Raw genomic sequence first — 14,610 nt, 5'->3', positions numbered from 1 at the left:
GGTCACCTGGAGGTAATTGGGGGCGGGGGGTGGGGGGGGTGTATTAAGAACACCTCCTCGCACATTATATCCTCCTGATACAGAAGTAGCAAATATTTAAATCGAAATAAACCTTTGAAATAATTCTCATAGCGATAGAAAAAGACCACTTCGTGCATTATGTTCTCCTAGTAGCAAGAAAAATTGTATGTACATAAGTTTGTCGACAAATAACAGATGTTGTATTAGGAAAAGAAACACCTCTTCGCACTCATATGATCCTGATACAGAATTGGCAAATTTTTAAATCGAATGAAACTTTGAAATAATTCTGACAGAGCTAGAAAAAGACCTCTTCGTATATTATGTTCTCCTAGTAGCACGACACCTTTTGCATAAGTTTTTCGACAAGTAACAGTTGTAGTATTAGGAAAAGAAACACCTCCTCGCACTCATATGATCCTGATACAGAATTGGCAAATTTTTAAATCGAATGAAAGCTTTGGAATAATTCTAACAAAGCTAGAAAAGGACCTCTTCGTGTATTATGTTCTCCTAGTAACACGACACCTTTTGCATAAGTTTGTCGACAAGTAACAGGTGTAGTATTAGGAAAAGAAACACCTCCTCGCACATGATATGCTCCTGATAGAGAATGACAAATTTTTAAATCGAAATAAAGCTTTGAAATAATTCTCATAGTCATAGAAAAGGACCTCTTCGGCCATTATGTTCTCTTAGTAGCCAGATAAATTTTACATAAGTTTATCGAAAAATAACAGGTGTCTAAAAACTGAAAGACCTCCTCGCACCTTATATCCTCCTGATACAGAATTGGCAAATATTTAAATCGGAATAAAGCTTCAGTGTTTTTTATCCCGTATACCCCCTGTGCAAGTTTCACTATGCAATGCAGAAGAGGGTTTCGAAATTTTTCCCCAACAGCTGTCGCTCGAGTCCTGAATCCTAAATCGTTTGTGAAAGAGAGTGTTACCGAGGGGTTTGGAAGAGGGAGGGGATGGAATACCTTTCCAACAGCTGTCAAGCAAGTCCTGAAGCCTATACGGTTATTGTGGGGTACCCAGTACACCCAATTCCATCCCCATTTCTAGAGCAACACCATAAGGGTACTGATGTTATCAATTTTTTCGTTTTATGGGTGACTCTCACGTCGTACGTTGCCTAAAAGGTTTGTGGAAGAAAGTGTTACTGGGAGTCTGGGGGGTATTCCAATATCCCCAGTACACACAATTCCATTACAATTTCTAGAACACCACCATAAAGGTACCGATGTTCTGGAAATTGTCTTCGATTTTTTCGTTTTCTGGAGGGTATTCCTTACCCCCCAGACCTCACGGTGGTGCAATGTTCATTACAGTATGGAGAAGATGGCTTCATAATCCTTCCCCAAGAGCTGTCAAGCGAGCCCTGAAGCCTAACAGCTTTGTGGAAGATTGTGTTACCGGGGGGTCTGGAGGGTATGAAGTACACCCCCTCCCCCTCCCAACCCTGTACACACAGTTCCATTGTCATTTCTAGAACACCACCATAAGGGTGTTGACGTTTGGAAATTGTCTTCACTTATTTCGTTTTCTGAAGGGTATTCTTTACCCCCCAGACCTTCCAGTGCTACGTTCTGAATGGAAAAGAGAATACCTCCATGAGGTAATGATGGTAATTATTGTCATCGATTTTTTCGTTTTGTGGGGAGGTATCCCATACCACCCATACCTCCCGGTACGACGTTCTGTACAGTAGAGGGATGAGGGCCTTATTATTCTTCTCCAACAGTTCTCCCACAGTCCCCCCCCCCCACCGTACACACAGTTCCATTGACATTTGTAGAACGCCATATTTATTTTTTATTTATTATCCCTCTCCTGTTCTGGGCCCTCAACAGGCTTGCGCCCAATTACAGAGTGACCCGCATAATGCTTTTTAGAGGTACCTCTGCAGAAGGTCTTAAGTTGTTCTATACTACTCCGGTATTTACCTTACGAATTAGGAAAACTGCAGGTAATTCGGAGTAGCCGGCAGAATGCTCGAAACTGGTGAAAGGTAATTTCCATCTCTGCCACAGATGAAAAATTCACTTCAACCCAGGTTCGAACACCCGACCTCCGGATTTATAACTCAACGCTCTACCATTGAGCCATAATGCCGGTTACTATACTATGAAGAAAAGAGATTGATAATCCTTCCCCAACGGCAGTCAATCGCGTCCTCAATCCTGAAAGGTTTGTGGAAGAGGGTATTGTCGTGAGTCTGGGGGGGGTACCTTCCCCGACAGCTGTCAATCAAGTCCTAAAGCTTATACGGTTAGCGAAGGATAGTAAGTACACCCAGTTCCATTGCAATTTCACCACCACCATAAGGGTATCAAACAGATGTTCCGGAAATTGTCGTCGATTTTTTTCATTTTCAGGAGGTACTCGATACAGTATAGAGTAGAGGGCCCCCTAAGCGTACCCCAGCTACTGTCAAGCGAGGCCTGAAACCTAAACGGTTAGTATAAGAGAGTGTTACCGGGGGTCTGGAACACGAAAACCTACACTGGACTTTGTAGCACCAGAACTTCAATTTCCTTTGATAGATGGCATCATGTGTAGCTTTTAGACAGTTCGATTTAAGAGCTTTAAGGGAACTTCAAGAGCTTTTCAAAGCAGTTTCTCATATTAGCCTTTTTGACAAATTCCTACACAAGAAGCTATAGCCCAAAGTATTCCTTTTTCTTTGGTAATTTATTTTTGTCCATAACTTTTGAATCTTAAATACCTACTCGGGCCGTTTTGAATTCTACAGTATCGGATTTTGATTTTCCCATTCTGAAAACTGGATTTCTAAATCCCAGTTTTCAACCCTCGGGCCTTACTTCGTAATCTCATACTGCGGATTTTGAAAGCATATTTTACAACCTTGCAAAATGAACTGCAAAATTAAATCCTAAACGCCGAGCCCAAATTTGAGTCTCACTATTCCGATCTGGAAACCTGAAATTTCGATCCCAAATTTCATTCGCCCAATACTGAACCTGAACGGATTTGAGATTTGTTTTTCTCTTCCCCAATCCTAAATTTTGGTTCCCCATACGTAGGTGATCTTTTCACACTTTATGGAGACCCAGAGTTTCCCAACTATTAAAAGTATACAAGCACAGTGTGACCGTGTCATTTTCCCATGAAACTTGTAAATGGTTCGGGCAAGGCGAGCGAGATTGTATAATAATTACTTAGTGGCAATGCCACTACTTACGGTAGGTACATAAGTTCTCACGAGTTTGGTTGTTACTTATCTATTTTGCAATTGCTTTACAAGTAAACAACTTCAAATCCTACCAAGCGAATATATAAGGTCTGGCATTTGAAGAGGTGGCAGAGTAGGCACGATGGTGGCCACCGTTGAAGATGAGTACAAGAAAAACAAGGAGTTGCGCGCGGACGACATGAAAGCCCTCCAGGAATGGGTTCGGAAGCAACCGCATCTCCCACACGTTTCGGGTACGATTAACGAACTGATGTCTCCTGGCAAAACCTGTGTTTTTCAGATTTTCAGCTGGCGCTCTTTTTGCACAGCTGCCACTTTAGCATGGAGCAGGCCAAGGTCACGATCGAGAAGTTCTTCACTTACAGAGGCGCGTGGGGTGATTTCTTCGCGAACAGAGACCCGCGCGATCCCAAACTACAGAACGACATGAAAGTTTCGTAATTGGCCCTCTATCGATGACTTGCGAATGATTAATTAACTCAAACTGTAGGCTTTGTTCCTTTTTGCCTGAGAGAACTCCGGAAAATTACAAACTGTTGTACTTCAAGCTGGTGGACGTAGATGTTAACAAGTACGCAGTATCGGATTGTGTAAAGCTCTTCGATATGGCGATCTCATTGGAGTTTATGGAAAGAGGTTCGTTTGATGGTTTAGTTATAGTCGTCGATTTGAAGGCTTTTACGGTTGGACACGTTTTGAAAACGCACATCACGACGATGAAGAGGATTTTACTGTATGTGCAGGTAAGTGATCGGCAGCAGCTTCAGGTACTACCACTCTTTGTGCACAGGAAGCCATACCAATTAGGCTAAAAGGTCTCCATTACATAACATTAGCGTCCGTTTGCGACCTACTGGTCCCGCTCGTAAAGCCCTTCATGAAGAAGGAGCTCGCCCATTTGGTAAGTCCATAGCGCAGGTCAGCTTTCACATTCCTTCGCTTTCAGTTGCACTTCCACGACTCTTACGAAACGTTATCCAAATTCGTACCCCACGAGCTGCTACCGGAAGACTACGGAGGCAAAGCCCCTTCCGTCAAGGAGTTGCACGGTGAGCGATTCTCGCGATGATCCGCCGTAAGAAATCGTCATTTCAGCGAAGATGCAGGAATCCTTCACCGAGAATGCGGATTTCTTTTTGGATGAGGAAATGCTGGTCTCAAATGAGAAGCTCCGCGATCGGAAGCAATCGTATATGGATCGAGATTTGGGAATCGGAACGGATGGGTCCTTCAAGAAGCTCGACTTTGACTAGGCTAAATTTGTTGTTGTTAATGGATCTTGTGATCCAACGCGATCAGTTTTAAATAAATTCTCTTCTCATTAATGTTGGGCAAATAGCATTGGAACGAGGACGACGTGAACGTTACAAAGTTGAAGGCCTAGAAGTGTTCCCACGTGACGTGGTATTCCATGTTTCCACAGGGGAGTCCGGCCAGGCAGAACTTAGGTACTCCAAAGGCTCGTTGTTCCTAACCCCTTCCTTTCGCAACCAGGTTCAGGCGATCTGATGTCTGCTTCGGATCAAGGCGTCACAGTGACACCTGCTCGGTAGTTTCATCTGCCTCGCCACAGAACCTCTACGTGGGCTCCCCTCCAAGCCCAATGTTGTGCCAGGTAAGGGCGTCTGTTCAGTTTTAGAAACTTAGAAGGCTCAGGACTTCCTGACCAAGTTTTATGGAAAAATAACGCGGTCACACCGTTCTTGTATACTTTTAATAGTTGGGAAACTTTGGGTCTCCATAAATTTGCTCCAATTCCAGTAGTAGGAATGTTCTTACCATTAACTGAACTGTGAAAAGATCTTGAAGATCATGGAGAACCAGAATTTAGGATTGGGGAAGAGAAAATCAAATCTCAAATCCGTTCAGGTTCAGTATTGGGCGAATGAAATTTGGGGCCAAAATTTCAGGTTTCTAGATAATTGGAATAGGGAGACTCAAAATTGGGCTCGGCGTTTAGGATTTTATTTTGCAGTTCATTTTGCAAGGTTGAATTCAAAATCCACAGTATGAGATTGCGAAGTAAGGCCCGAGGACTGAAAACTGGGATTTAGAAATCCACGTTTCAGAATGGGAAAATCAAAATCCGATACTGTAGAACTCAAAACGGCCGTAGTAGGTATTTAGGATTCAAAGGTTATGGACAAAAATAAATTTCCATAGGAAAAGCAATACTTTGGGCTATACCTTCTTGTGTAGGAATTAGTCAAAAAGGTTTATATAAGAAACTCTTTTGAAAAGCTCTTAAAATTTCCTTAAAGGCAATTTATTTATTTATTTATTTATTTATTTATTTATTTATTTATTTATTTATTTATTTATTTATTTATTTATTTATTTATTTATTTATTTATTTATTTAATTATTTATTTATTTATTTATTTATTTATTTATTTATTTATTTATTTATTTATTTATTTATTTATTTATTTATTTATTTATTTATTTATTTTATTTCGTATTCGATACCCCCCAGACTCACGGTAATACTCTCTTCCACAAATCTTTTAGGATCTTCTCCATAGTGTAGTGAACATTGCACCAGGGGGTCTGGGGAGTAAGGAATACCCTCCAAAAAACGAAAAAATCAAAGACAATTTCCAGAACATCATTACCCTTATGGTGGCGTTCTACAAATGGCAATGGAATTGTGTGTACTGGGGCGTATTCTACACCCCCCACAGACCACCCGGTAATACCCTCTTTCACTAATCGATTAGGCTTCAATACTTCATTGACAGCTCTTGGGGAAGGATAATGAGGCCCTCTTCTCCATATTGTAGAGAACGTTTTACAGGACGGTCTGGGGGTATAACGAGAAACTCGATGACAATTTAGAGAAGATCAGCACCCTGTGACTGCACTGAGAGGTGTTCCATACCCCCAGACCCCCCGGCAACACTCTCTTTCACCAACCGTTTAGGTTTCAGGACTGTTGGAGAATAATAATGAGACCCTCATCTCTCTACTGTAGAGAACGTACCGAGAGGTCCACCCCAGAAATCGAAAAAATTGAATTTCCAGAACATCAGTACCCTTATGGTGGAGTTTTAGAAATGACAATTGAACTGTGGTGTGTACTTGGGGGGGGGGGAAGTATTATACACTCTCCAGGTTTGATACCCCCGAAAAAATGATAAAATCAATGACAATTTCTAGAGCATCCGCACCCTCATGGAGGTATTCTACAAATGGGAATGGAAATGTGTGTTACGTGCAGGCTCCCCGATGACACCCTCTTCCACAAACCTTTTAGGATTCAGGACTGCTGTTGGGGAAGGTTTATGAAGCTCTCTTCGCCATACTGTAGTGAACGTTGCAACGTGGGGGTAAGGGGGATAAGGAAATTTTTTCCAGAAAATGAAAAAATCGAAGACAATGACAGAGAAAGAACAATGGAACTGGATGTACGGGGATACGGGGAGGGGGCGGGGGGATTCCATACCCCCCAGACCCTCGGTAACACCTTTTCCACAAATTTTTAGGCTTCCAAGGCTCGCTTGATGGCTGTTAGGGAATGATTATGAGGCCCTCTTTCCCATTCCGTACAGAACGTAGCACTGGGGGTGTGCGCGGTAAGGAATACCCTCCAGGAAACGAAAAAATCGAAGACGATTTCCAGAACGTCAGTACCCTTAAGGTGGCTTTCTAAAAATGGCAATGGAACTGTAACCGGTAACAGTCTCAGAATGTTTTACCCGGGAGATCTCTGAACTTTCAGAGCCGCGGCACCCTAGGGCCTAATAAAGGAGACATTCGACCAGATTAACTCTCTGCGGATCCCACCGGAGCCCTTCCTGCCGAGAAAAGCGCCCCACCCCCTCCATCTCGTCAAAAATTGCTCTCCGGGTGCGATTCCGGAACTATTGCTACCGTGAGCTCTGCTGCAGCGACTTTCCCATAGGGTCGTAATGCACCCGCGACTTTGGGTGCTCCAGAACTTCCATGCCTCTCCTTTGGCTGACCTGAGATATACCCTGGAGTAATTCCCTTCGATCTGAGACGCTTGGCCCCTGACGTCGCGTTGCCCCCATGAGCCAACCACCCTGACACAGTCTTGGTGCTGAAGTTCAATAAAACGTCCGGAAGACGAATGATCGCATAATGATTGCAAGAAAGGGTAATTGTATTTTCCTTTACCCTTTCTTCAAGAGAATTCCTGCCAGAATACCCAACTCACTAGGAAGCCCTGAAAAAGGGCTACACTGCTTTGGAATGTCTGGAAAACTATGGAAAACTTTCAATTTTTCAAGATTGCGCTGAAGAAAATTATTGAACACATTCTAATCGCCTCTAAACTTCAAAAATTGTTCATGCTCATTTCTGATAAGAAAACGATCTCGATAAGAAGCTAAGGCTCTCTGTCTCGGGCTCGAAGCAATCGCAATTAAGTTATTTTGTGTTGTGTTAGTAAGAAAAGGAACATCTGGAAATATTTGCGTAGTATTTGTAAAGATTTATCTCCGGTCGCTACGATAAGGTTTATCGCTGCGTTTACCATTTTGAAGATAAGCAGGTTTCGCCACTAAAATGTCGTTTTAAATAGGAGAGACGGACTTTAATCGTGGCTTGTTTGGTGGTGGACGTTAATAGTTGCTTTTTTAGTGGTGGAGGATTTTAGTGTATCGCAGTCGATGGTAGTTGAAAGTGTCAGTTATATAGAAAGCGCAATTTCAGATCGGATACTTTGAGTTATTAACACGTTCAGGTAATTCAATTGTCTGTAATTGATTGTTTCAATCGATCGCTTGTTGCGTGGTATGTGTATTTTGGTCCTGAGTGTCTATTTTTATTTCAGTTTTATTTGACTCATTTTGTCTAATAAATTTGTTTCACCTGTTCTAATGTTTTCATGCTAATTTCTTTTGGTTGGGGCCCAGTTGTAGCGGGACACTCAGCCGATTATTTGAAGGCCTTAATTTTCCTGTAGTGGATAGGTATCAAATTGTTCGGGGGATTTACTGTCCAGAGGTCATTTGTTACCAGGGCGGTTTTGGACCGGGGGTGATTTGCTCGGGATTTTTTTTCCTATTTGAGGTTTTCAAAAGGTATTCAAAGTAGTAGAAAATAGGAGCTGATTGGAATTCGTATTTCGACACCGAAAGTCAATGAAACTTGTGCGCTTCTGTTCCTATCCACAGCCTCGCCTTTGAATGCTAATTTTATTGTAAGTACTTACTATTTTGCAAATCAAATAAATCACGGGAAACTGCACATAGTCGCATTTATACGTAAATCATCACTTAGATACCCAGGTATGACCTCATTTTCCTTGAGAAACGCAGTAAGCAATTTGAAAAGATGAAATGGACAACCTTGGAAGAAGAGGACGCGAAAAACCAGGATTTGCGCGAGGAAAACGTGCAGTCTTTGAAGGAGTGGGTTCTGAAACAACCGCACTTTCCTCCAGTTTCTGGTAAGGGTGGCAGTTTTGTTTGGAGCCAACTTGCGACGGTTAATTTCAGACTTGCAGCTAGCGATTTTCCTCCATAGCTGCTATTGGAGCATGCAGCAGACCAAGGTCGCAATTGAAAAGTTCCTAACTTACAGGAGTGCATGGAGAGAGTTCTTCGCGAATCGAAACCCGAACGATCCCAAAGTGAGGAGCGCCATGGAAGTGTCGTAATATGCACCATTCCTAACTCACACTTTGGAGTAAGCCTCAATTTGTAGGTTGTGCGCGATTTTACCAAGCAGAACCGTGGAAAACTACAAAATCATCTACTGCAAGTTTATGAATTCCGACGTCGACAGGTATGTGGCGTCGAATTGCTTCAAAGTCTTCGACATGGGTGTCACCCTGGAAGTGATGCAGTATGGCACGTTTGAAGGATACGTGATCATTTGCGACTTCAGAAATATTGGAGTGGGACATGTTTTGAAAACTCAGATCACAACAATGCGGAGGATTCTGCTGTATCTGCAGGTGAGAGCTGACAATCTGATGGTAGGCTTATGCTTTGCGTGTAGGAGGCGCTACCAGTCAGGATGAAAGGCCTCCACTGCGTAACGATACCAGCAATGTCCGACCTAGTGGTACCCCTATTTAAACCGTTTATGAAGAAGGAACTGGCGAACTTGGTGAGCCCGTCGACTAGGTGCACTCATCCACTTTCTAATTTCAGCTGCGCTTCCACGGCCACTATGAAACCTTAGGACAGTACGTGCCCCTGGAATTCCTTCCAGAGGATGCGGGAGGGAAAGCTCCGACCAGCAGAGAGCTGCACGGTAAGCGACACCTGTGGGATGACCGATGAGTACAGATTTGGTATTTAGAGAGGATGCAGAAGTCCTTCGTTGAATCGGCGGATTTCTTTGTCGAACAGGAAACGTTCATTTCGAACGAAGGACTGCGCGACCGTCGCCAGTCGTATATGGATCTAGATTTGGGAATAGGCAAGGACGGATCGTTTAAGAAGCTCGATTTTGATTAAATTTAGGAAGCACTGTAGTTGAATCAACTCCATATCCTTAGCACTTCTTTACTCTGTTCTCCTGAAGTTTTTCGAAAATTATTGCGCCATATTCACAGAAGAGAAGGAAAAATCAAGAAGTTCATTTCTAATTATAAGGAAATCATAATGACAGCTATACAGCTTCTCACTCTTCTGTGATCCTAATAATAATTTTTAGAACCAAACTTGAAACCAAAAAACCAAATACCTACATTAGAACGTGACCGTCAATAAACTATGTCGAGAACATACTCATTCAATCACAGTCAAACAAGCCATAGTCCTGACCTGGCTTCTCCGGACTTTATTCTGTTCCCTCGCTTGATAACTCATTTGAAAGGTTATTCGAGAAGAAGCCTAGATGTTGTGGAGCACCCAAAGTTGCAGGTTCTGTGGCGAGGCAGATGAAACTACCGGACTATTGAGAGGAACAGGTTCTGAAATTAATTGCGAAAGAAGGGAGGTAGGCGCAATGAGCTTTTGGTGTGACTTAGTCGGGTGGAATAGAATACAATAGACCTGCTTCAAATTTGGATTTATTTCAACACAGGAAAATATACCGCTTCACAGTAAACTTGAACGAAAGAATGTCTGGAGATAACAGGTAACGGCGTGCATTTCGAGTAAAACGCAGGCTGTGTTTAGTAGACAGAGAGTCGCAATTTGAGTAGAAAGCTTTGAAGTATCACAAAGATGCTCTGAGATGAGTCAATGTTCGTCTGAGGAATGTTTGAAAGGTCAAGATTTGTAGTAAGTTGTGTTTATGCAAATATGGAAAGAACTAGAAATTTTTACTTTGGATCGAGCCGACCAAGGTATCTGAAGGGATTGAAGGTAGTCTCCAAAGGACTAGAATAAGGCGAATGGTCTAAACACGGCTTGCAATGCTTTGGAGCGAACTTTGGTAAAGGTACCAAAAACCACTACAGTATGAGTCATTCTGATCCGAACATACAAAAAGGGCACTTCTGAATAAAGGCTTAATACATTGGAATGTAGAAAATCAATTTGAGTGTCATAGTCTATAACTTTCGATTGAGGTGTCTAATCGAAAAAGTACGAATTGATTTGGATTCTACGCCCCAAAATTAATAAGGAAAAGTGTTTTCCCGTGAAATTTTGGTGTAGTCGATGTTTGGTAAAAAAGGAAGGTTATACACTGCCTTTTTTTGAACCCCGAAAAAAAAATTGTCTCGGATCGACTCGGAAAAAAGTTTTCTTATAGAATGGGGCCTGTAGAATCCATAATTTCAAACAGTTCCAAGATTGGGCTACTAGTTCAAAGGTTACAGCCCTTTGAATGTTTTTTCGAAATTGGTTTCTAGTCTATAACTTTTGATTGAGAAGTCTGATCGAAAAAGTACGAATTATTTTGGATTCTACGCCCCAAAATTAATAAGAAAAAGTGTTTTCCCGTGAAATTTTGGTGTAGTCGATTTTTGGTAAAAAAAGGAAGGTTATACACTGCCATTTTTTGAACCCCGAAAAAAAAATTGTCTCGGATCGATCCGGAAAAAAGTTTTCTTATAGAATGTGGCCTGTAGAATCCATAATTTCAAGCAGTTCCAAGATTGGGCTACTAGTTCAAAAGTTACAGCCCTTTGAATTTTTTTTCGAAATTGGTTTCTAGTCTATAACCTTTGATAGAGAAGTCTGATCGAAAAAGTACGAATTGTTTTGGATTCTACGCACCAAAATTAATAAGAAAAAGTGTTGTCCTGAGAAATTTTGGTGCAGTCGATTTTTGGAAAAAAGGAACTGCCTTTTTTTTGCCCGAAAAAAAAATTGTCTCAGATCGACCCGGAAAAAAAGTTTCCTTATAGAACGTGGCCTGTAGAATCCATAATTTTAAACCGTTCCAAGATTGGGCTACTAGTTCAAAAGTTACAGCCCTTTGAATTTTCTTTCAAAATTGGTTTCTATATATGTCTTCAGAATAAATAGGTAAATTATACAGTTTGAGGACAATTCAGCATGATAAATACAAGGTTTCTCACTCAGTTTAGAAAACAAGGTCAAGTAGGTAGTTTGAATGAATAATTGCGTCTCAAAAAAATAGCTATACAATTCGAGTTTACGTTGCACAATGCACAGTCCCACCCTTCAAGAATTACCGTACGGAATGGACGATGAAAACGTAGCTTTGGAGTACCGAAGACATAAGGATTTGCGCGAAGAGGACATACAAAGTTTGAAGGAATGGTACGCGAAGCAGGTCCATCTGCCGCCCATTTCAGGTTTGATCGGTCGACGCAAGTGCCCGCGCTCATTTGATCCGCTCTTCCAGAGATGCACCTCATCGTTTTCCTGCACAGCTGCTACTGGAGCATCGAGAGGGCCAAGTCGACGCTAGAGCGATTTTTCACGTACAGAAAAGCGTGGCCCGAGTTTTTCGCCGGCACGGATCCGCGACGGCCGAAGATGCTGTCGGATATGGAAGTGGTGTAACTGCGAACGTATTAATCGCCGGAAAAGGGGTACTTTATTGGGTTGTTTTAGGCTGTACGCGTTTCTTCCCAAAAGGACTCCGGAGAACTACAGGGTGTTCTATATCAAATTACTTGATCATGACCTCAGCAGGTACGTCCTCAAGGACCAGCTGAAAATTATGGATATGGTCCTCGTAGTTGACATATTGAGGAGCGGTACCAGTGATGGTTTGGTAATCGTGTGTGATTTTGAGGATGCCACTGTAGGCCATGTTTTGAAGACGCACGTAACCGAAGTGAAGAAGTTCCTAACTTACCTACAGGAGGCACTACCAGTGCGCCTCAAAGGTCTCTACTATACCAACTTGGGACCCATAGCTGACCTTTTCAAGGGATTAATTAAACCTTTAATCAACAAGAAACTTTTGGAATGTGTAAGTGTACGATTTACAGTCACCCCAGCTCACTCTCGCCTTTTCAGTTGCACTTTACCGACTCGTTTGAGGGCGTACTTAAATTCGTACCACAGGAGTGTTTTCCCAAAGAGTTTGGAGGAACCGCGCCTTCTATTTACGATCTTCACGGTATTGAGGCGAATTTCATCCCCTTGCATTGTCAATCTCGTGATTTTTCAGTCGAAATGCAAGATTTGCTCTTAAGTAACGTGCAGTTCTTCATCGAAACGGAGAAGATGGTCACGGATGAATCGAGACGCGATAGAAGACCGTCGTACATGGATCGGGATTTGGGGATTGGCGCGGTCGGATCGTTTAAACAACTGGAATTTGATTAGTTGTCTTTGACTGTATATTAAATGGTGACTTTTGGTGGTGGTGTGGTATTTTTACATTTAATCCGCAATATACAAGTAACTTTTTTAAGAGGATTGTTGTTTGAAACCTACATGGGCCCATAACCTGATAGACATGCCCTGAACACATTAGTAAAAGTACTATACAGTAGAGCGTCTTTCTTGGATTTATAGACTTTTTTCCCAACTAGTCGGGTATCTAAAGGTCTGAAATGGGCATATACAGGGTGGAAATTTTGTCTGGAATAATCTTCAAAATATCATTTTTTCAAAGAAATAGAAGGTTCTCGAGGACAATACAGTTTTGGAAAATATATAAAAGGCTTGGTGGTACCAAGAACGTTCTAAAGGTTTTGAGTCAGAGAGCAGCATAGGAGGTCTGGGGTGTAACGGTAGCTCTAAATTTCTACGTTTTTTCGCAATTTCGTTGTGAAGATTTTGAGATTTCCAATTGCATTGCATATCATGCAAATTCTAGTCACTGTAGTTTTCCAGAAAAAGGTCTTCGATTTCCACTGCGCTGGGGGTATTCCATACTCGTGATTCTACTCCCGGTGTTACGTTCTCCCTCCAAATGTTTAGAAAAATTAGAATGTAAGTGATTTTTGTAGGTAGTTTAGCACCGGGAGACCTAGAGGCCTCCCCGCTACCCCGCAGCACAGAGGAAATCGATTACCTTTTTCTGGAAAACTATGAAAGTTTCACAGTTTCTTACTGCATGGGGTCATATGAATCTCGCTTTGTTGAAAGGTATTCCACAGCCCCCGGTTCCCCATGTACTACAATCCCTACTAAAATCATAAGCATACTCATTTTCCTGAACATTTGGGAGAAGAGCGTATCACCACTGGGTCTAAGGGTATTAAATACCTCTCCCTTTCCTGGAAAATTACAATGACTGTTTTTGTCTTCATAGAGTCATGAATCTCGCTTTGCTGGGGGGTATTCCATACCTCCAGTTCCCCCGGCGCGACACTCGCCACAACAATCATAAACATTCCAATTTTCCTAATCGTTTGCAGAGTGGTCGCACCCCCCCCCCTCCCCCACTCCAAAAAGAATCGGACACCATTTCTTGGAAAACAATGACAACTTCTGCCTGCATATGGGTCATCTTTCCCCCCCCCCCCCCCCCCCGGCGCTATACTCCCTACAAACATCATAAATGGGGTTCTGGGAGGGAATACCACCCAGTGTTTCCTAGAAAATGGCAATGACATATGGTCATGAATCTCGCCTTGAGGGGAGGTATTCTATACCCCTCCCCCAGATCCGCCGGTTACAAAATTGCAGATGATCTTAAGCATTTCAATAGCGTCTTAAGGGTTGCAGAAGCCAAAGAACTCGCAAGATTTTTAATACATTTCTGTTACACTTCCAAGAGAGGATTTTTAGGAAAACAATTTTTCGATAGAAGGGGGGTTTTTAAAACGGTTCTCCAAAATTTTTTAGAAACTACAGGGACGTTGCGAGGCTTTGCGGGTTTTCAAGAATTGTTCGAGAAATTCGAAGAAGGTAACAGGTGTTCATTACATTTAGAGAGAAATCCAAGAGGAGGTTAGGAGAGGGCTTCGAGACTGTCTCAATAGAGCTTCAAAGGTTTGGAGTTTTGGAGATCTATCAACCTGGGGGCCTATTCAGGAGGGCTAACTTAATCTACCTGTCAAATAGG

General features: G+C 42.2%; 2 protein-coding genes across 2 annotated transcripts; both read left to right on the top strand.

Moving 5' to 3' along the window:
- The first annotated feature begins 3,283 nt into the window (after positions 1 to 3,283).
- LOC116162033 (alpha-tocopherol transfer protein-like) lies at positions 3,284 to 4,569 on the top strand. Its single transcript, XM_031475550.1, has 6 exons — positions 3,284 to 3,476; positions 3,524 to 3,680; positions 3,734 to 3,986; positions 4,034 to 4,144; positions 4,190 to 4,292; positions 4,339 to 4,569. Exons 1-6 carry the CDS (start codon positions 3,365 to 3,367, stop codon positions 4,494 to 4,496), a joined length of 894 nt encoding a protein of 297 aa, XP_031331410.1. The 5' UTR covers positions 3,284 to 3,364; the 3' UTR covers positions 4,497 to 4,569.
- A 3,975-nt stretch (positions 4,570 to 8,544) lies between these two features.
- On the top strand, positions 8,545 to 12,970 carry LOC116161574. Its single transcript, XM_031474962.1, has 11 exons — positions 8,545 to 8,659; positions 8,709 to 8,865; positions 8,917 to 9,169; positions 9,214 to 9,324; positions 9,369 to 9,471; positions 9,520 to 9,671; positions 11,758 to 11,935; positions 11,986 to 12,142; positions 12,198 to 12,561; positions 12,609 to 12,711; positions 12,763 to 12,970. The coding sequence occupies exons 1-11, from the start codon at positions 8,545 to 8,547 to the stop codon at positions 12,918 to 12,920; spliced, it is 1,851 nt and encodes a 616-aa protein (XP_031330822.1). The 3' UTR covers positions 12,921 to 12,970.
- Positions 12,971 to 14,610: the final 1,640 nt, after the last annotated feature.

This window comes from Photinus pyralis, unplaced genomic scaffold (genome assembly GCF_008802855.1).
Source record: "Photinus pyralis isolate 1611_PpyrPB1 unplaced genomic scaffold, Ppyr1.3 Ppyr1.4_LG10, whole genome shotgun sequence".
Lineage (NCBI taxonomy): Eukaryota > Metazoa > Arthropoda > Insecta > Coleoptera > Lampyridae > Photinus > Photinus pyralis.
The sequence above is the reverse complement of the archived record's forward strand: the minus strand, read 5'-3'. Positions and strand labels throughout refer to the sequence as shown.

Coding starts and splice junctions, on each gene's coding strand:
- LOC116162033 (XM_031475550.1), top strand. CDS start 3,365: ATGGTGGCCACCGTTGAAGATGAGTACAAGAAAAACAAGGAGTTGCGC. Junction 3,477..3,523: donor GCATCTCCCACACGTTTCGG/GTACGATTAACG, acceptor TGTGTTTTTCAG/ATTTTCAGCTGGCGCTCTTT. Junction 4,293..4,338: donor TTCCGTCAAGGAGTTGCACG/GTGAGCGATTCT, acceptor TCGTCATTTCAG/CGAAGATGCAGGAATCCTTC.
- LOC116161574 (XM_031474962.1), top strand. CDS start 8,545: ATGAAATGGACAACCTTGGAAGAAGAGGACGCGAAAAACCAGGATTTG. Junction 8,660..8,708: donor GCACTTTCCTCCAGTTTCTG/GTAAGGGTGGCA, acceptor GGTTAATTTCAG/ACTTGCAGCTAGCGATTTTC. Junction 9,672..11,757: donor CGTTTAAGAAGCTCGATTTT/GATTAAATTTAG, acceptor TCAAAAAAATAG/CTATACAATTCGAGTTTACG.